Source organism: Amblyomma maculatum, chromosome 2 (genome assembly GCF_055883805.1).
Source record: "Amblyomma maculatum isolate TAMU_Amacu chromosome 2, ASM5588380v1, whole genome shotgun sequence".
Classification (NCBI taxonomy): Eukaryota; Metazoa; Arthropoda; class Arachnida; order Ixodida; family Ixodidae; genus Amblyomma; species Amblyomma maculatum.
This window is the reverse complement of record NC_139345.1, coordinates 149578079-149599840: the sequence shown is the minus strand read 5'-3', so window position 1 is coordinate 149599840 and position 21762 is coordinate 149578079. Positions and strand designations below refer to the sequence as shown.

At 48.8% G+C, this 21762-nt stretch overlaps 1 protein-coding gene across 1 annotated transcript in view; it reads right to left on the bottom strand.

Annotated features, from left to right (window-relative positions):
* The window catches only part of LOC146200158 (uncharacterized), a 66243-nt gene extending 60341 nt beyond the window's left edge, over positions 1-5902 (bottom strand). Inside the window, exon 1 of the mRNA XM_084595390.1 lies at positions 5762-5902. Coding sequence (XP_084451516.1) covers positions 5762-5888 — 127 coding nt within the window. The 5' untranslated portion in view covers positions 5889-5902. The remainder of the gene's footprint in view (positions 1-5761) is intronic.
* Between the last annotated feature and the right edge of the window lie 15860 nt (positions 5903-21762).

The window sequence follows — 21762 nt, the reverse complement described above, 5'->3', positions numbered from 1 at the left end:
GTCATATCCGCTGCCATTGTTGACTTGAGTCATGTCCGAATAGCAGCTCAATGTTTTGAGCATGTGTGGAGGGGAACTGAGGAGACTTGCGTTCGGGATGTTATCCATGTACCACCTGTTAGGTACAATCAGCGACGCCGTCTGCACACATTTGCCCGACCACAAAACACTAACTGCAGTTTTCTTAAAGAGGGTATGAAAAGGCTGCAAAGGTCACTGATAAATGTTTTGAATGTATAGAACGAATGCTTCAGAGCGTTTTTCCAAAGCACAACTCCTTGCAACAAAGGCCACGATTTATTATTAATTCTTAAAAACTTCGTTTTTTTTTTAATTCGCGGGCTGCTCGGTCTCGCGTGGCGGTGAGATTTGGAACTATTCTGCAGTGAGTACCTACGTCAAAAGTACCGAGAGTGACAGGTCAAGACAGGCTTCCATTGGTTGCAGCCGCGACGACCACTACGTCACGGACACACTTTCGGTAGCTGCGAAAATTGTCTGCTTGAGTGCTCCTTGCACTACATACGTGAACAATTGACCTTGGCGCTTCGGTTCGCAATGTCAACCGAGAGGTGGTGGCGTCTGACTGAAAGTGCGCGTCGGCGCCGAAGTGCGAAAAGAGCACGAGCTGGTCCGATTCAACCTCGTACCGATTGTACACTCCTGATTCAGATAATATTTCAGGAGCAGCACATAAAATAGGCAGCGTCAACCTTCGTGTACCGACCGACGGCGCAGCAGCGTACTGTAGTCCCGTCTCGTCTTTGCAGCAACGACCATTTGTGCAGCGTGTCGACATATAAATGGAAGGTGCGTCAGAATAAGCCTGCTCTCAGCTTCATCACGAAGGTACACAAATTCGCACAGCTTAAGTGCAGCACCGGATGCCGTCAGGTTACCGCAGAGATGCCGTCCTCGAGCACTGCGGCCGACGGCATTTCAGTCGTGCGCTGCTCCCTGGTCATCGCTAGGCCTTGTTTTTTTTTTGCATCGAAGCCAAGGCGGACACAGTTTTGAATTTGAAATATCCCGCTTCGCTGCGTCTCTAGCGTAGTCGCTCGCGTGCTCCTAAGCGCGATTCTTGCTGCGGAAATCGGTGACAAATTGCGCTTCCGAAATTCATGTGCCGAGTGGCTTTGCTGGTGTTTTGCGGTATCGATTCTGGCTCGGACGATGCATACAGCTAGATAAACCACGCGTGCACGTTACGCTTCAGCTTTTCCTAAACGATGTGAGAAAGGACGTAAACAAAATCCACACTATCCTTTTTGTACTCGCGGACGAATACTTTGAGCTCACCTGTAATCCGAAATCCAAACATTGTAGAGATCATGAGTTCCTGCTGTCGCCGATGACACGTGTATACATTCCATTCGTTACGCACCACAAGAGATGCCTCTTGCCGACCATCGTGAAAGCACTCCTCGCTAAAAACGACGACGACATGTTTGCACGCGTGCAACTCGCACGCTCGTCTGCCCGCATCTATGCAGAGCAGATGTTATCTTAACTCCACGAAGAGACCAGCCGCCGTTTGTCAAACAGCAGAAGATGGTACCAAAGCTACCGACACTGGAGACTGACCCCGACAGTGCGAGGGGAGAAAGGGGCCTTGTAGAAAGCCGTACTCGACAGGAGTGGACGCTAATTTGATCTTAATGGGACATGGATATGAAGGTGAGTGCTCTTCCGCCGCGGCCGCCGGTGTGTATATGGAGAGCAGCCTGCCCACCTGCAGACATGGGCTTGCGAACGACAAGAGTCGTTCGGGCTGCTGTCGCACACGATTCGAGAGGTCAAGAAACTGCAGAAACCGGCGGCCGAGGAACACACGAGACAAGGTTGAAAGCTATGCAAACGCAGGCGGGACAGAAAAGGCTGAGACTGATGAATGTGTATGCGGCGCTCGGGAAAACAGGCGCGACAACCGGAGGTCTCAAACCGAGCATCATCCGATGACGCTTTGTGGGCGGGGCGGAGTTCCCGATCTGTTTTCTTTTTTGTTGTCTTTTTTCTGGTGTCTCCGAGCGTTGATTTGAGGGGGTAGAGGAGGAACGCCATTTTTAATTGTCGATATCTCCGGTGTTAATGAAGCTAGCTGAAAAAAATCTTGCGATGAAGTGAATTTTAATGGTGTCCCTATCTCTCGATCGATTTGTTTTACCTCATTTTAGGCATTTCACAACCCCTTTACAAGAAATAAGTAAAATTATCTGAAATCAATGCTGGGCGTTGTAATTTCGTTGATTATTTCAAAGACCAGCTTGCGCTAACCACCCCTCGTACCATTGATGTAAGAATCCGTTATTTGATATGTAATTTAAAACCCACGAAAGCGTACGTGTGATGCTTCAAACAGGTTTTTCTTTTTAGCCAGGTAAGTAAAGGAATTCCCGCCATGTTGGCATAAGACCGGCCAAGTCCGCAGTCGTTAACAATTGATGGTGATGGCCTCAGACAAAATGGCACATACCCACGGCGGGGGATTGGCCAGGGTGCATTGTAGATTGTAAATATATATGTTCAAGGGCTGGAGTATTCAGATAAATATGAATGGTTGACTAGAATTTGGAAAAACTAAAAAGGAAAACAAAAAGTAATGAATTCATACCTAGCATAAGAATCTACCTGTTGAAATTATGTAATCATGAATAGGATCGCACACTGGTTTTAAGGCATATCCCTTGACGCTTGCCCCGAAGGAGAGGAGAACTGGAATGGTTAGTGAAAGGGGAGTCACTAATAAAATTTTGCGGACAGATGCGTACCTCCGGCAGGAGAAAAAAAAAATGCTCTATGGATTCAATATCTTTGCAAGACTCACAGAGGTTAGTAGCAGATAGCTCCGAATGACATAAATACAGATTTAGTTTCGGTAATATGCAGCGCAAGAGTCTTAGGCACTTCACATAGCCTTGAAACACACATGCGGCCACACCAAGGCCATCTGAGGTGTTGTTAACCTTGTGCAGAAAGAAGAGGCTCGTCACTGAGGTGATGGAGACGTTGGAAATTTTTAAATCGTGCTAAAGGTAAGTAAACGGTATTAGGTATGCATGGAACAAGAGGGCCACTAAGAGCCAATTTTGCTAAAAAAATCTGCCCCTTCATTATATGTAATACCACAGTGGTCAGGGACCCATTGAAAACGCAAATATGAAATGTGAGGAGGAAAAAAAAATAAAGGGAACGGCAAAGCAGAGTGTCCCTCGAATTTTCGAGCGAAGACAGATGTATATGCTGTCAGAAAGAAAAATAACCTTAGAAATATTACTAGGGATTTTAGTCATATTTGTTTCAGGGAAGGAAGGCTGAAACTAGATATTTGGCACTAAAATGCGGTTGTTGGATTAAGTAGTCTGAAAATTTGACATTAGCTATAAAGATTATAAATATTGTTAAGTGGAAACTCAATGTTTTAACAGTATAATTACAACACAGCCTCAACTGGCATAGCAGCGAGCAGCAACATGGAACCCGTCCCACTTCGTCGTCATCGCCTTGTCCCTTCTGCGAGGCAAGAGAAGGAAACACTTCTTCATCGTCATCTTGTAACATGACCCCCCGGCGGTGTAAGCGTCGCCCCGGTGCTAAACTCGCAAAAAAGACGTGTTCATATGGGTTCAAGCGGGAAACATGGACAATGTCAGTTGTCCTTGTATCTGTGTACGCTTCTTCTGTTTTGCGGTCTGCTCTGTTGCCTTCTTCCAAGATGTCCGACCAACTAGCTAAATGTTCAACTCTATATTTTCAGTAGTGGGGCGAGAGGAGGAGGATGTGGGCGCAAAAGGGGCAAGTTCATACATCACATCAGTGACTTGGCGCACCACTCGATAAGGCCACTATAGGGGAGAAAAGTTTCTCCGAGAGACCAATGCGGCATGCAAAAGACAATAAAAGAACCAAGGACCTAGGGTCACGTGGTGATGTCACCTATAGTAGGCAGACTTCTGAGAAGTCCGAGAGGCGAAGAGCCGACTATGGGCTACTTGGCGCGCTCCATTTATTCGCGCAATGGCGTCACGTGCGTAGGTAGTTATGGGCCAGCCAGCGCAGGCGGAACCAGCGTGTCCAAAGGGAAAGCGGGGTTCCTGTCTTAGAGCAGGAAGAAGGGTGAATAACCCGTCGTGCCGTGTTTGGAAGAATTGTGGGCAAAGGTCACATATGGCAACGCGAGGTCCCAGTCGTGGTGATCAGGTGATACATACATAGATAATATGTCCGTAAGTGTGCGGTTGAAGCGCTCGGTACGGCTGTTGGTCTGGGGTAGGTACGCGGTCGCAAGCTTATGCTTCGCAGAACATGAACGCAGGATGTCTTCAACAACTCGGGACAGAAAGTAGCGACCACGGTCGGTGAATAATTGACGAGGAGCGCCGTGATGCAGAATGACCCTGTGTAGAAGAAAATCAGCGACATCCGTAGCGCAGATCGTGGGTAAAGCTCGTGTGATGGTGTAGCGTGTCGCATAATCGGTTGCCACTGCGATCCATTTGTGACCCGACTGTGACGTCGGGAAGAAGAGAAGAAGGTCGAGCCCAACAGAATAAAATGTTCCAGGGGCACGTCAGTAGGTTAGAGAAGGCCAGCTGGTGGCTGCGGTGGTTTTTTCCTACGCTGACACGTGTCGCAGGCTGCGATGTAGCACCGGATGCTGCGGCCAAAAAAACAAATTGTGGCCGTACTCGGTCGTAAGCGCGAGACACACAGAGATGGCCAGCTGCGGGCGGGTTGTGGAGTTCTTGAATAACAGAGCAGCGGAACGTTTTGGGAAATTAAAAAAGAAACGGGAATTAGAAAAATATTGTGCTAAAATCTGTGTCTAGCAAATTTATATAACATATTCACTCTCAGTAGGTTGTCGTTTTTGAAGACCACGAGGGTATCTTAACGAAAATAATTGACAGATACAGTTAAAGAGTGCGTTTATGTGGATGAGAAAGCAGTACAGTCCCGCGGAAGAAATGCTTACGAGTGAAGCTTTAAAACCCCCTGAAGTTTTCCCTGCTTGTATTGTTTCGGTATGTTTGTGTATTGCCCGTAGATGACCATGCTGCATATAGTATTTAGCTCACAGCTATATTCGCCGAAGCTTTCGTTTGAATGTATATAATCTAAGATACATATATCCTTGGTTTGAATGTCTGTCCTAATCTATTCTCCAATGTGACTAACACTCGTTTACTATACGCAATAAGAAATCCCATGCCACTATCCGGAACGCTGCATAAATGATTGCGCCAAAAGCTTGAACCTATATCGAAAAAACACGTTCCAAATGATAGCCATATAGTGGCAAGTATATATACACAAACAACAGGTTTCGCACATTTTGGACGGGTAGGGACAAGAAATAGAATATGGAGCCGCTAATGATTGTTGATATGGTTATAGGATTACTTCCTGATAATGAAACCATAGTGCAGTTATGCACCTAAAGGATGCTAGCATTAGTAACGTTGTTCCGCCGCAGTGGGGCGGTGGTTAGGGCGCTCGATATCTGTGCTCAAGGATACAGGATCTGATTCCGGCCGCTGCGGCTGCTTTTTGATGGAGGCGAAAAGCAAGGCACCCGTACGCTGTGCGATGGTGGTGCATGTTAAACCCCAGAAGTGCAAATTTCCGAGGCCTTCCAGTATGGCGCCTCCCATAGCGTCGGTCGCTTTGAGACGTTACACCCAATAAACCAAACCACACCTTTAGTGTTGCTGGCTGCGTGGATTAGGTGAAACAGAGTTACGCCATACTATTTTAGACTCACCTATAATGTAGTCGTATTCTTTTTGCAAGATGAGAGTGTTGTAAAGGATGGGGTCCGGCAATTCGAAGAAAACTAGCACTGTCACGACATTTACCAGGGCAAGCAAAATATTTGGGAAGAGAGCCATCGAGATAGACACAATCGATTGCTTCAAATGCCCCAACTACTAAAGAATTGCGTATTTCGTTATTTTAAAGGCTTGTGGAGGAAATGGCATAATTTCATGCCTTATTAAGTAACCGTGCTGAATCTATTGGCGGCGCAGGATACCGAACACCTGACAGGCCGTTCACATTTGGTACCATATAGCGTCAAGGGGATTCACACACGTTTTAAGCAGTCAACGCGTACTTTGTAATTAAAAAATTTCGCTTTCATCTACCGCATGCTTTAGGCAAAAAACGTGTCACATTCGGTAATGGATGACGAGCATTACGTGGCCCATTTTGTGGGTTATATTTCAAGGAAAGTTGTTGCCTCAGGCACGAACTTTATACTTTTACATTACTGGCAAAAAAAAAAAGAAAAACAAGTCAAGCAGGTTACTGCGCCGTGAAGGACAGTAGGCGAGTTTCCTGCCTGTCTGCAACATCAGTGTGCCTCGTGACCTCTATAGCACGTTTCTAAGGGTTGCCAATGAACAACCTCGAATACCACCCCAAACGTAGAGACCTCATGCTAGGCTAGATACGAAGCATAAATTTTCAGCACAATAAAAAAGTACTGGTGGCTAATTTTTGAATTGGGATTTCAATGTAAACTTCATTAGATCCTCAAATCTGGTTTATTGGTAAGGCTAGCTGGCAAGCCAGGCACTATACTACGCCTCAAGGAAGACCGAAATGGGCGCGTCATTGACAGACTAAAGTTGGGAATGGTCGCCTGAGTTAGCTCGGAGGTGCATTCGGTTAAATTATACTTTTTTATGTACTCAATTTCAAAGCGATAGCGTAAAAAGGCCCCGTTTCTTAGAAAATCTGGCGCCGGCTTCGGGGTTGGTGTCCATGAGAGCCTCAGCGTCTTGAGCGAAACACCGCGGGCATGCCAGTGGAGGGTCGTAGCAGCACCTGACATGGCTATGCTTTGCTATGCTTTGTGTGACATAAGGAGAACACGTGATACCAGAAAAGCAAGACGCCTGTGTGCTGTGCGATGTCAGTGCACGTTAAAGAACCCCAGGTGGTCGAAATTTCCGGAGTCCTCCACTACGGCTTCTCTCATAGCCTGAGTCGCTTTGGGATGTTAAACCTCACAAACCAAAGCAAACCAAGTTTTTGAGCAGCTGCCAAGTGGGGTTGCTCATTTGAGGTGGGATGGTGACCTCAGAAATAAGCTTCTAGTGCTCTTGAACGCTGAGGTGGGCACGATATATATACACCGAGGCTCTAAGCAGGCACGCTCATATGACTTGGTTGAAGTTTGGTTTTACATGCCGGATGATCGCCAACACTGTCGCGTCGTATCCATAAATTCGGAGCTAAAGTTCCCCCGCCAGTTTTATCTTTTTTTCAGGCTTCTCTACATGTTCATAAAAATATACGCACAGATGCATTCTCGCTAAATATTTTATGAGTACCCCATGCCCTATAAATATTTATTTTTTCCCGTAATATTTCATTTAGGAAATATATAATGGGACATTATTGTGCTCATGGATGTATTCTCGCCAATTATTGTTTGAGTACCCCATGCGCTACAAATATTTATTATGCTGGGAAATTGTTATGGCCGCAGTTTATATTTATATTTTGTATTCCCAGTCGAAAAAAAAAAAAAACTACAGAACTGTGTCAAAAATAAGACAAAATATTGTGTAGTTTTGTCGTAACCATCGAATTTTTCTGTAGTTCTGTAGTACTTTTTGTAGTTCTGTAATTTTTCTGTAGTATATTTTTGCTGTCTGTAGTTCTGTAGCGCTTTTCTGTTGTAACTACAGAAATTTCTGATGTTACGACAGAATGTTCTGTTGTCACAAAAGGTTTCCCGTCACAAACCGCACAGAAATTCTCTCGTAAAATCAGGAAAATTTTCTGTACTTTTTTTCGACAGGGTTTATATTTTTTTATAGGTTAAATTTATATGTTTTTTTTTTTGCAAGAAAAAAAGAAAGCGGCTATGCCTAGGGGTCAACACTACAAGAAATATGCATAGGGAGAATACTGCGATGATTAGCGACCAATCTTTGCAGAGCAATTAAGAGAGTAAACACGACAAAGAGAGGCAAAATGACGCTAAAGAAGTGACGTGCGAGCGCCATTTATTTCAAAGAACTCTCATACAGTTTATGCAGACAAGCAAAGCATCTGAAAAAGAACTATTCTTTCATCGGGAAAAACAGGATGTTCTAGCGCAATCACTGCACACCTACTTATCTCGGCGGTCTCCACAATCCCTTTTCGTTAGAAAACTTGTCGTCTAACGAACAGCTTTGCAAGATCGAACATGCACAATATTATTTTTCGATGCTAGATTACGTAGTCTTATTTATAATGACGAGTGTTAGGCGCCTAAAATCCTCTTTCCTACGTTGTTCATTCTGCCATTATGTTCTTGATGTTTGCATCTAAACATCTTATAAATAGCCTCTAAGCAGCGCAAAACTTCCAGTAGGGAAAAGGAATGGAATACTCGATACCTTCTATGCACTCGGCGAAGAGCATGAACTTCGCCTTGTTGACCATTATATTCGGCGACATCTTTCTGTGGCCATACAGGAAAGGCAAAGAAAAGGAGCTCAATTTACAGCGTTATTACGTTTTAGGTAACGCTTGGTGAGACATACCTGGCCTCTGGTAGGTTTCTGTTTCAATTTTCTATTGGCGTACAACTGATGGGCCTCGAGCTTCCAAATACGATCAAATTTTTTTCTTTACTGAAACGAGAATCAATGTTAAAACAAAATCACGACTAATCACACATGACGCGCGCTGTGAAACAAGCGCATTTGAGAAAGCCCACCGAAGCGTGCGAAAGAGGCACGAGAGACACAATCTGTCTGCGCTTCACGGGATTGCCGACCGGCTGCGCAGCCATCAGCAAGCGCGCGGCGCTTATACTCCTCCTGCACTAGCCAGTATAGTAATATAACCTTGATCGCCCACAGTTGCGACAGTGGCATAGAACACAACTCACAATAATAATCCATCATCACCTAAAATTAATCACGGAGAATTGCACTGCCATGCTCGCCAGAGATGTCCGCACTGCTCTCATCTACCCCGAGAACCGCCGCTCCTCCCGTTCCCCCATTACTATTGAACTGAGTGCCCTAGTATCGAAGCTTCACACCCTCCGCGTAAAATTGATCGCACACTTAGGCTGGTGGTAAAAAAAAAAAGAAAAACCATTGTCGTTGCTGCGCAAATAGCCACTAGGACATTCATCAAATCTTCGAACTTTTTTAGGGCTGTTAGGAACACAGCTGTACATACTTCATCTGAGATCACGTCAAGTTTACCTCAACGCTTTCACAAACATCCACCTTTTCAGTTGCAATGAGAATATGGGTAAACATTTTTATTCTTCAGCACTCAAGCATGTAAATTGGCTCAAGAAAAACCTCTTGTCTAGGTAGCAGGATAGTCAGAGATAATGTCGCTATGTCAATAGTTGCTTATCTTTCTGTTTTTGACCAGTACTAATTCAACCGAAGAAGTAAAATTTGTGCACATCAGGGCTCACTTCCACTTTTGACATGTTAAAAAAAGGAATGATTGAAATTCTGGACCGGTTCTTACAGTTTTATATATAGGTGTTTTGCTCGTAAAGAATATGAGATATGTATAACAAACTCGCTGGCTTTTATGAGCTCACAGGCTTATGAGCCTGCGTTTTCACTAAATTGCTTTCATGCGCTGGAGCGGGCCTTGATATGAAGGCTTACTGATGCTGCGCCAAGGGCTTTCCTGGAATTCTGCGCTGCATTATTTGCAAAACGGATGTGAAATGGTCGATAACTGGCGGGAAAGCTGAGCCAAAAAATAGGCGTACAAAAAGGAATGTGACTGTCATTCATCACCTGATTGTGCCTCGCCCCTCACCCTTCGCGCTTCATAATTTTACTATATCTCATAGCCTAAAACTAAAGTGGATCTATAGGGTTCTGACATGCCTTTCACTGCAGTACAGAAAGTTTCAAAGCATGTGCTTAAATTCAGATAAAAATGATACTCTGTAACAATGTGCCTAAAAAATTGCCACAGATTAGCTCGGCTAAGCCCGCCTGTACAAGAGAAAGATTTTTCTTGCGTATATCTGTGCTGTTCCCAATACCTTGTTATGTCTGATAACGAACTCAGCAGTTAAGTATCTGAAAAATATGTTATGTTTAGTCGTCATATATTACAAAGCCGGGTTGCACTTACATATACCTGAATAGTGTACAGAGTGGAAGCTCGATTAGGCATGGTCAGACACGATTGGCTGAGATTTAACTCATCCAAGGTTGTCAGCGAATATCAAGGAAAGTCAATGATACTTAAGAGTAGCTTCAGCACGTGACTCTTTCATGGCGATCTGCAAACATCAAGGCCACCGCAGGGTTGTCGAGACAAAACGGAGGTGTCGAGGGCATTTTAAAGGGGGGATCCCTAGAGGCGGGCAAGACGGGCAGAGGTAACGGTGGAGGAAAAGGATAGGCAGGACGCTTGGAAGCTGTGCGGCATTGTGTCAGGCAGTGTTCTATATTTGTGGAAACGTGCACGGATACGAAAACAGTTTGCCAGGTGGGTGAAGAAGCAGCCGGTGCGCGAAGTAGAAGCAGAGAGCGCCGCCGGTAACTTGCACCGCACTTGAGGTCACACTGCCGGCGCCAATTTCTTTGACTTCGCGAGGCTTTTACAGCTTTTGGTTTTAAAGCTTTGCGCCAGATAAAGAATACTGTGAAAGCGTACAGCACAGGGATCTCTCCTCGCTATGCAATACAAACATTGAGAAAAAAGGTTTGCTATACGCCGACGAAAGTCTTTCTCAAGAAATTTCGGTCTTAATTTGGCATTCTTTTGACATTCCTGGCTGCCTAGACCCCGCCGCAAGCGGCATTGACCTACCATCCCAGCCCCGTAGGGCAAGGAACTGCCACCCTTCACCACCTCCACACTTTATCTGCGGGGAGGGGGTGAAGGGTGGCTGATCCTGGCCCTATGGAGCTGGGACAAGTAGGTCACTGCCGCTTGCGGCGTGGGTTAGCTTGCCACGGAATTTTATCTGTTGTAGGCTGTCGTTGCACCCGCCACTGCTTCGGTGGTAGACGATGGTTGTTGTTGCGGCGCGCGTCTTTGTCTCCCTCTTCTTTTTATTTCTTCTCTATATTATGGCGAAGCAATACTACTTTAGCTACTACCTCAGCCCGTCAAAAGGCGCGGCGGTGGCAGCCACGCTTGACCTTTAGCGTGACCTGGCTCTGTGACGTCATACCATCTTCATAAGAGTGGGGGGTGCCCGATCCTCTGAATCGAGCGGACGTGCCTTTCATGGGCTCCGCCAATTTCGGTTACTTTGGGCAATTCATCGGCTCGGCGTTTTTGAATTTTGTGTCGAATCGACGGAACGCATCAAGAGGACCACAGGAATACCAGTTTTTGCGAGGTGGGACTTTGTTCGGTGGACTACGTGCTGAAGCTAGGCCTAACGTGGCCTAGCGTCTCGCGACGCCCTGGGATCGCGGCGGCCCCGTCGGGGACCCACCCCTAGCCTCGTGAAGCTGACTAAAGCTTAAAAAATGGAAATTGTCGAAGGAACACCGGTAGATCCGGAGGAATTTCAAGTTCCTGGCTAATGGTATACCACCAAGAAGAAGAAATATGTGCCGCTCGAGAAGACCGTGCAACAAGTTGAGAAGCAGCGAGCTGCTGAGAAGCATGCTAGAAGAAAAATGGCTGCGAAATCGGTGGAAAAGCAGTATGCTCGCCTACCCGATGGCGCCGAGAAAATCATTTTGAGGCCACGTGGCGGCCTCGTGCGTCTGCTCAAGTTTGGCAACGCAATCTTGGCTGACGCAATAATCGGGGCAGCTGGTATCCACCCAGGCGAGGCCGGGGAGGACGTCATCTCGGCGAATATTAAGCAGCACTCGATCCTCGTGGCAACTACAAGCGCCGAAAGGAAGAGATGCTACGCGAGCCTAACCCACCTCATGTTCGAGGGGGAGAAGATCGAATTGACTGCCTACGTGGCGACGCCGGAAGATTGCGGCAAGGGCGTGGTACATGACGTGCCACTTACTTATACCGACGAGATCATCATGGAGAGGCTGAGAATCCACGGCAACCCGCCAGTTTTGGGTGTGCGGAGACTCGGCAAAAATTCCAGAACTGTACTAATTCTCTTTGAAGAGAGAGAAGTACCACGATGGGTTCGCCTGACTCCGATGGCGCAGCGGTGTCAACTTTACAGCAAAAAATATGAGGTATGCAATGCCTGCGGAAGACTCGGTCACAGGGAGGACGTTTGTCCGGACTCGAGCAACCTCAAGTGCAGAAGCTGCGGAATGGAGAGGCCACCGCAAGATCACCAGTGCGAGGCGAAATGCCAGCTATGCGGCAAGGGCCACCTGCTTGGTGACCGAAAATGTAAGGAAATATTCAGGACTCCGTACGAGGTGAAGAAGAAGCAATGGGAGCGAAAAGTCAAGGATAAGCCAGCGCACGACGACAACAGAGGGCGACCGAAAGTCAAGCAAGAAGGAGGAGGAGACTTCCGAGTTAGAGAAGACTCCCCAAGTTTGGAATCTACCACCAACGAGACGCCACCGCAGCAGCGAGGGCGTTCCAGTTCTCGCTCCATGGGACGCTCCAGGTATGGGTCAAGGAGACGCTCGAGTTCGAGGGACGCGGCCAACCCATGGACCAAGCGGAACGCCAGCGGAGACCAGAAAAATGTAAGCTTCAACAGCGGGGCCTCCCAGGCTAAACCTAGGAAAGATTAGAAAGACGAGGAAGTCGAAATTCTTAAAAAAGAAATTGAGGAGCTTAAGGGGGTGATTAAAAAGCTAACGCAAAATCAAAATTTGAAACAGCATACGGAAAAGCAAGGGCCTCCCACTCCCGCGAAGCAGCTGCCACCTGCTCAGCCAGTCGCCCCGCCACAAGCGGCGCCACCGGCGAAAGGGGATGAGCAAATGGCGACTGAGGCGTCTCGCCCGCCCCCGGTGAAGCGCAAAATTAATGAAACCGACCCGTTCCAAGCACTCGAAAATAGGCTTGACGAAAAATTTAATTCATTCATGAGCCAAATGACCCAATTCATGAACCAAATTCAGAGCCAGGTACAGGCACTTGCAGGGGAAGTGCAAAGAGTTCGAACTGAACTCGTAGCCGTCAACACGTGGCAGCAGAATGTCGAGCAAACGCTAACCCAGCTGCAAAATGGCCAGGCGCGTAAATGAAAACCAAATTTGGCATTGGAACTGTCGCGGATTCCAGCGCAAGAGAGCGCTACTGCAGCAATACCTTCCACTCATAACTGAGACCCCCCTCGCAATCGCCCTTCAGGAAACAGGGAAGGGAGCCAAACTAATGGGATACCAGGTGTTCAACAGCGATAGAGGCGTGAAATCGACGGTGGCGACCTTTGTCAAGCGCAATGTAGCGGTGATAGAACACGATTTGAATTCTAGAGATATCGAGAACGTATTCCTCGAGATATTAACGGGACGAAAGAAGGATCCCAGTCTATTCCTTCTTAACATTTATAGCTCGCCCAAGCAAAAGAAAATAAGATTTAGGGTCCTTATGCGCAAAGCCATCAAGGCGGCCGGGAAAAATTCCTTGCTGATCGTTGGTGACTTTAACGCCAGACATCAAGAATGGGGCTATGCTTTACACGACACCAAAGGTAGGCAGCTATGGGAGGACACGCACAAGCTAGGTCTCACCCTCCATACGGATCTCGATCATCCAACAAGGACGGGTAACAGCGTATGCGCGGACACATCCCCAGACCTGACATTTTCAAAAAACTTACACGGTTTAGACTGGCAAAATTCTGAGCAAAATTTTGGCAGTGACCATTTCATTATCGTTTCGGTCCTCAAAGAGGGCGTCAAGACGCACAGGGCGTGCCAACCGGCCGTTACGGAATGGGATCAATTTAGAGAAATCAGGGCAACCGCGCAATTAGAACGAATTGAGAACATTGAGGAATGGACGGAGGCACTCAAACGCCACGTTGGTGAGGCGACAAAGACGCTGGTAGGAGACGACGCTCCTGGTATAGCAGATAGCCGACTGCTCCACATGTGGGACGCTAAACAAAGCATGGAACGCAGGCTGAAGAAACAAAAGTGGAACAAGAATCTTAGAAGACGAATCGCGAGGCATAACAAGGAAATTGAAAGCTACGCGATCAAATTGTGCGAACAAAACTGGCTCAGCAGATGCGACGAAATGGAGGGAGGCATGAATCTCTCCAAAACGTGGGGCATGCTCCGGCATCTGCTGGACCCAACAAATTCAAAAACTCAATCGGGAATAAGATTGGCAAAAGTCAGGCACGCCTTTGAAGGTGACGATGCGGCGTTTATGAATAAGTTAGTAAAAACGTATGTTGCAGACAACCAGCGTTCCCCACTCCCGAGCTACGGTGGCACGCCCAATGAGGCGCTTGACGCCCCCATCACGGAGGCAGAGGTAAGGGCGGAAATTGTAAGACTAAAAACTAAATCAGCCCCGGGCCCCGATGGGATCACCAATAAAATGCTAAGGAATCTAGACGATGGCTCTATTAGTCTACTAACGGAATTCATTGGAAAAGTTTGGGAAAGGAGCCAGTTGCCAGATCAGTGGAAAACGGCAAACATAGTACTAATACCCAAACCGGGAAAACCCCCGCAATTGGAAAATTTGAGACCGATTTCCCTAACCTCATGCGTAGGGAAGTTGCTGGAGCACGTAATACAGACGAGATTAACGTGCTTCATGGTGCAAAACAACCTGTGGCCGCACGAAATGGTCGGTTGCCGACCACACTTGTGCACGCAGGACGTAATGCTTCGACTAAAGCATGATATCATAGACTCGCGATCGAGAGACGCCAAAGTGATCCTGGGCCTAGACCTCACCAAGGCCTTCGACAATGTCAGGCACGAGGCTATTCTCGAAGGGCTTGAAGTGCTCGGAGTAGGGGAGAGAACGTACAACTACATAAAAGACTTCTTATCTAGCAGAAAAGCCTGCATGATATTTCAAAATTCAGAATCTCCTACGATAGAGTTAGGAAGCAAAGGCACACCGCAGGGCTCAGTGCTATCGCCTTTTCTATTCAACGTAGCAATGAGAGGCCTCCCGGGTAAACTTAACCAAATCAAGGGGCTAAATTTTAGCATGCATGCGGACGATATTAACCTCTGGATTAACCATGGGAGCGATGCGAGTACGGAGGAACGCCTGCAAGCAGCGACCGACATCATTGTCGATTACGCGGCTAAAAGGGGACTTTCGTGCTCCCCGCATAAATCTGAGTTGTTCGTTTATAACCCAAAGTACCTCCGCTGCAAGAATAGCGGGGAGTTTCATATTCAGGAGGAGGGCAAACCGGTGCCAAAAGTAGATCAGATCAGGATTTTGGGGATGGTCATTCAATCCCACGGTCATAACGGAGAGGTCCTGAAAAAATTAGAAAGTTACGCGATGCAAACCCTCGGGCTCTTGAGGAGGGTCGCCACTAAAGGAAGAGGCCTCAAGGAGAGAAATTTACTAAAACTAATCCAGGCATACGTAATAAGCAGAATCAGTTACGCCACGCCCTACCTGGACATCAAGGCCGGTGAAAAAGAGAAGTTAGACTGGCTGATTCGAAAATGCGTTAAGAAGCCGCTAGGACTGCCCATGGGTACCTCGAGCGAACGACTGCTCGAACTCGGGGTGCATGACACGTGGGCAGAATTGGCGGAGGCAGTGCGAGTCTCCCAATTAGAGAGACTAAGCACGACCGAGACGGGCAGGGTAATCCTTGCAAAAGTAGGCCTCAACCCAGACAGAGGAGTTCAAAAAAAAGTCACAATTAATAGTGAAATCAGGAATGCCTTGGTAGTCCCCCCCTTCCCTAGGAATATGCATCCAGAATTTAATGTCGAAAGAAGGGCCAAACGAGCTGAAGCTCTAGAGCGACGGTTCAAGAACATGGGAGCAAAAGAAGTAGTCTATGTTGATGCGGCAAGTGGCAGAACAGGTGCGGCGGTAGCTTCGGTAGTCGATGGCCGAGGGGCACCGGTATCCGCGGCAGCCATCAGAGGCCGCAACATAGAGAATGCGGAGGAAGTTGCGATAGCGCTAGCTTGCGTAGGAACAGAAGCCAAGTTCATAATTAGCGACAGCAAAACTGCCATTCAAAATTTTGGGAAGGGGAGGATATCGCCGGAGGCGGCCAAAATCCTCACCCAAAGAACAATAAATAGGAAAATTCAGTTAATTTTGGTAACGTCCCTGGTAACGAGGCGGCTCACGAGCTAGCCCGAGCTCTCTACTTCCGGGTAGCCGTCGAGTCCCCCGAACACTGGGCATACGACGAGCGTCTGCAAAATTACAGGGAAATCATCGACCATTATAAATTGGGACGTAGACTGGTACCCCCGCCAGATGTTAGACTAAATAATACAGAAGCTGTCGCGTGGAGGCGGCTACAAACTAATACGTTCATGAACCCGGTCTGGGCGTTTTACGCGCTACCAGACTTTAGGGACAATGATCTCTGCAAACACTGTGGGGCGAGAGGGACCCTCGACCACATACTTTGGGAGTGCCCACAATCTCCAGGGATAGGGCAAAATATTACAAGTAGAGAAGCCTGGGATGCCCTGCTGCGAAGCGCGGACCCTGCGATCCAGCACCGTACCGTCCATCTGGCGGAAGAGGCCGCAAGAAGCCAAGGGCTACCTGCCAGCCTCTAATCCGCGGGCGCACGACTCCCCGTTTCCGATGGAATTAAAAGTTGTACAACCAACCAACCAAGAGTGGGGGCTCAACTCGCGCCGTCGCATTGCGCGGTGGCAGTTACGGCCTGACTCCGTTCCTGTCACTAGTGGCGCTGCGCGCTGCGTGATGTCATACAATCTGTGTAACAGCGGGGCTCAACTCGCGCCGTCGCCTTGCGCGGTGGCAGTTACCGCCTGACTTCTGCTCCTGTCACCAGTGGCGCTGCGCGTTGCGTGATGTCATACCATCTGTGTAAGAGAGGGGGCTCACCGTCGCCTTGCGCGGTGCCAGTTACGGCCTGAATCCGCTCCTCTCGTCAAGCCATGAGATGCCGCCTACAGTCAAAGCGCTTAGGCAGGCTGTAAAGAGGAAGCAAAAGCGAGCCATAGAGACAGAAGAGCGAGAAGAACGGCTTTCCAAGCGACGAGCGTAAGAAGCAGCTAGGCGGAAAAGGCGGTCAATGTCTTCTGTAGCAGAATCGACGACAGAAGCAGGAGAGGAAGTTACGAATTTGTCCGATAGTTTGGAACGTGCATCTACTAGCAGCACTACCAGTTCGGAGCGATGGAACGCTAGCAGACCACAACGACGTGCCCAAGAAACACCGCGAGAGCGACAACAGCGACTAGAGAAGGAACGTGTGTATCGAGAGAAGTACTATGAACAGCGAAGAAAACGGCGTGCTGAAGAGACACCCGAACAACGAGATAAACGCTTGGAGAAAGCACGGGAGAAATCTCTCACTCGATCTACCCGAGCTGAAACCGTCGTTGCGCCCGCCACCGCTACGGTTGTTGTTGTGGCCGTAGGAAGAAGGAAAAGAAAATGCACGGGCCTGCTACTGGCTCTGTAGCTGAGCCACCTCCGCTGTCTCGTGTAGACAGAAGAGAAAATAGAGGGAGAAAGAAAAGAAAGAGGGAGAGAAAGACGCGCGCCACAACAAAGTCTTCTAACACCGAAGCGGTGGCGGGTGCAATGACGGCCTATAACAGATAAAAATTCGGTGGCAGGCTAGCCACCGCCGCAAGCGGTAGTGACCCACCTGTTCCAACCCCATTCCTACCGCTTCGGTGGTGGACGGCGGCTGTTGTTGCAGCGCGCGCGTCTTTCTGTCCCTCTTCCTTTTTTTCTTCTCTATTTTCTGTTCTGTCTTCACGAGGCAGTGGAGGTGGCTCAGCTACAGAGCCAGTAGCAGGCCCGTGCATTTTCTTTTCCTTTTCCTACAGCCACAACAACAGACAGAACAGCAACAACCCACGGGTACCTCTCCGTTCCGCCTTCATCGAAACGCAGCCCCTGGCGGTCGGGATCGAACCCGGCAACAACGGCGGCGCAGTAGTCGGGAATCTTGACCACTGCACCACAGCGGCAGGGCATAAGGTATGTTTTGGGGAAAAGAAGACACCTTATGCTCTGAATGGACACTATGGAATGATGAGGGAGAGAGAAACAACTTTTATTGCGAAAAGAGTGATCATTACGGCATGTCAGCCTGGCGTGGCCTCCAGGTGCGGGTGACGCTCTGGGCCAACGCGAGACAGGCGCCAGCTGCGTTTTCTTGTCTGAGCAGGTGAGAAGTCGGTCCCAGCTCTCCTCGGAGGGAGCTGGCAGTCAGTTACGAGGGGGGTGGTCTTCCCCTACATCCACAAAGGGTGTGTGCCAATGTGGCCGTTACTGCATAGTCGCAATTGGGGTAAATAGGGTCGAAGTCCTCGTCTGCAATCAGTGCCAATCTGTAATAGCTGAGAATGGAATGTGTTTGAAGTTTACGCAGCATGGTGGCCTGAGCTCTGTCAAAGTCAGGATGGGGACGCGGGAAGCGTCGTCTTGTCTCTCTGTGTAGGTTAGGGATTTCGGTTCAAGAGGGCCTAGGTCACGCATTTCTTTCTGGCAACGAGCGCGCCCACGCGTTCGCCCGCGAACTAACTTGCCGGGCACCAGGAGGGAAGACTGAAGACGGCCGATTACCAGCTAATATGAAAACCACGGAATGAAAACATCAAGCTCTCAGCTATTAACCACTACAAAACCACTCACGTACACTCTTACCCTCGAATATTACAGACATCAATGAAGAACACTTCGCGCACCGCACAAATCCCTCTCCAGAGCAGATGCCACTACCTGGCGACAACTTCAAACGCACACATTCCCGAACCTCTACCACAAATACCTTTTCTTTCCCTCGCGGTACCCTTCGATCTGCCAGTCATGCGCCAGCACCAAACCAACACTATACCACTCCATATGGGCGTATCCAAAGCCGCAAGGCTTCCCGCCCATTCCCCACCCTACCGTCTCCTCTTGGGAAGCTGCTCTGTCTAGCTCACACCTGCAAGATCAGCAACGGCTGATCGAGCGGGCGCGCGGGATAGCAGCAGCTGCCGGCATCCTGGACTGAGGAGGCCGCCTGAAATGGACACGAACACCTAATCACCAGTGCCTAGTTATTGGGTTTAAATAAATGTTTTTTTCCCTCCTCGGTGAATGCCTCTGGATCCGCTGAGCTGCCCGCCCGGTTTTTTAGACCTCGGGCTAATCGGGCGACACCTTCGTTCCCAGAGTTCCCCGCGTGGTCGGGTACCAAGACTGTGTAGATTTTGTAAACGGCAGTGCGGCCGCGGAGTGTGCGCGGTGGTCCATAGAATGATGGACTCCTGCACCAAACCAAGTCAAGGTTGTTCTCATATATTTTTCCTTGTAAATTGGTTTATAAAAAAGGAAAGGTGCAATATGTGTCGGACCTCGCGGACAGCAAGGCCCGTGTTTCGAGTTTGCGCCGTTATGGAAAGTGTCGCTATCTCCCCAACTTCGAGTCATCTCACTGGTGGAAACACCGGAACATGATTTTCCCACCTCTTCCGGTTCCGTAGTGCAACACTTGGTTCCAGCGTTTCGACCAATTACCTGACTCGAGGTCACGTGAGATAGCGACACTTCGAAAACAACGCAAACTCGGAATACGAGCCCAGGCCCGTATTCCGAGTTTGTGTCGTTATCGGCCCCGCCGGGGTGGTGCAGTGGTAAGACGCCCGACTACTGTGCCGGAGTACCTAGGTTCGAACCCGACCTCGGCGGCTGCGTTTCGATGAAGGTGAAACGAAGAGGCGTCCGTGTGCTGTGCGATGTCAGCGCACGTTAAAGATCCCCAGGTGGTCGAAATTACTCCGCAGCCCTCTACTACGGCTCCTTTTTCTCTCTTTCCACTTTCACTCCCACCTTCCTCCCTTCCCTTACGGCGCGGTTCAGGTGTCCACAGAAAACAAGTGAGACAGTTACCCCGCCTTTCCCTTCCTATAAATAAATCAGTTTTTTTTTGTGTCGTTATCGAAGTGTCCCTATATCATGTGTCCTCGAGTCATTTGATTGGTCGAAACGCCGGAACCGGGTGTTGCCACTACGGAACCTGAAGAGATGGTAACATGATGTTCTGGCGTTTTCACCAATCAGATGAGACGAGGTCACTGAAATAGCGACACTTCGATAGCGACTTAACTCGGAATACGGGCTATATATCCTCCTTGATTGCGCCCAAGGAGAGTTCTATATATCCTCCTTGATTGCGCCTTAATGGAAGGGAAAATGGCTGGAGTGAAAACGGAACAAGTGAATAGTGGAGGGATGCGTTGTAATGCAGCCCTCTTGGGGGGTCTTTAACGATCGCTGACGTCCCACAACACAGCTTTGACTCTCCGTTTAACAAAAATTGGCTCACAAGAAGGGAAATGCGGAGTATCTATCACATTTGCTTCTGTGGGCACATGTCCGCACAGTAAGTTAAGTGAGGGAAGTGGGAGTTCAAGTGTAAAGAGAAACATAGGAGCCGTAGTGGAAGGCTACGAAGTAATTTCCACCACCTAGGGATATGTAACGTGCACTAAGATCGCAAAGCACACGGACACCTCTCTGTTTCGCCTTCGTTTTAACACAGCCGCCAGTGGTCTGGATCGAATCCCTCCAAGTAGCACAAATTAAGTGGCCCACCTGGGGCCCGTGTGGGCAAGTTGGGCTTGGGTAACCTCAATAACACCCATGGGGGCCCAATTTTGGGATCAAGCGGGCAAGCCCAAATTGGCCTTTCCCCATGCTTTTTCCATCTCGGGCATCATATAGGCGTGGAAAGGGCTAACTGATTACATATTCCCACATCTGGCCCTCAAGGGTCCCGCTTGGGAAACTTTAGGGCCGATGCAAATAAAATTTGGGCTCTGTGTAGGAAAAGCCTGGGCTAATCTAATTCGGGCTGCCCACTCAAAAGCCGAATATGTCCCGCATGGGCCGCGGCGGGTCTAAATACGGGTATGCCCGCACATTGCTTACATGGGACCTTTGAGGGGTACTTGAGGGAATGTCAGACGAAAATGTGGAATTCATGCAGAAAATTCCTGGGCTGCCCCAAATGGGGCTGCCCACCGAAAACCTAGATAATTTCCGCATAATCGTTAGCGGGGCAAGTACTCCTTCCCGCTTCTGCCAGCATCGGTGTCTTGTGGTGCAATTTAGCACAGATGCGATGCAAATGTGGGCCAAAAGCAAGTAGAAGACGAGCTAGTCCGATTGGGGCTGCCGTTAGGTTTGGGGTCGCGTGCGCCTGGGTAGCGTACCGCTGCCAGCAGTTATTACGTTCGGCGCGCGGCCCCTTGGTAGCGTTGGCCTGGCGGCTCCGTGGACGGCGGACGGCATCAACGGTGCCAGCAAAGACGAGGCGTCTTCCAACGAAACAACCTTTACTACAACATCAGAAGAACGGGCAGAGAAGCTGACCCGGAGAGAATACAGACACGTTCACACAGACACAGCTGGTGTCTAGCGTCGTCTCGGCGGCGCGTCAAAGTAGTCTCTATCTCAGCGGAGTCGGCCGCTGCTTTTTATAGGTTTTCCCGTTCACAAGGAAAGGGTAAACCCTCACAGGAAGCGGAGCGTCCAACGTGTCTGGGCAAGATAGGATGACTCAATCGCAGCTGGTCCGAACGCATCTCCTCCACCTCCTGCAGATGGGAGAGGGCGGCGCACTCTCCCACGAGCTCCAGGCTTTGCCAGCTTTTGCACACACACGCACGCACACACATTTGGCGCGTGGCAGGATCATGT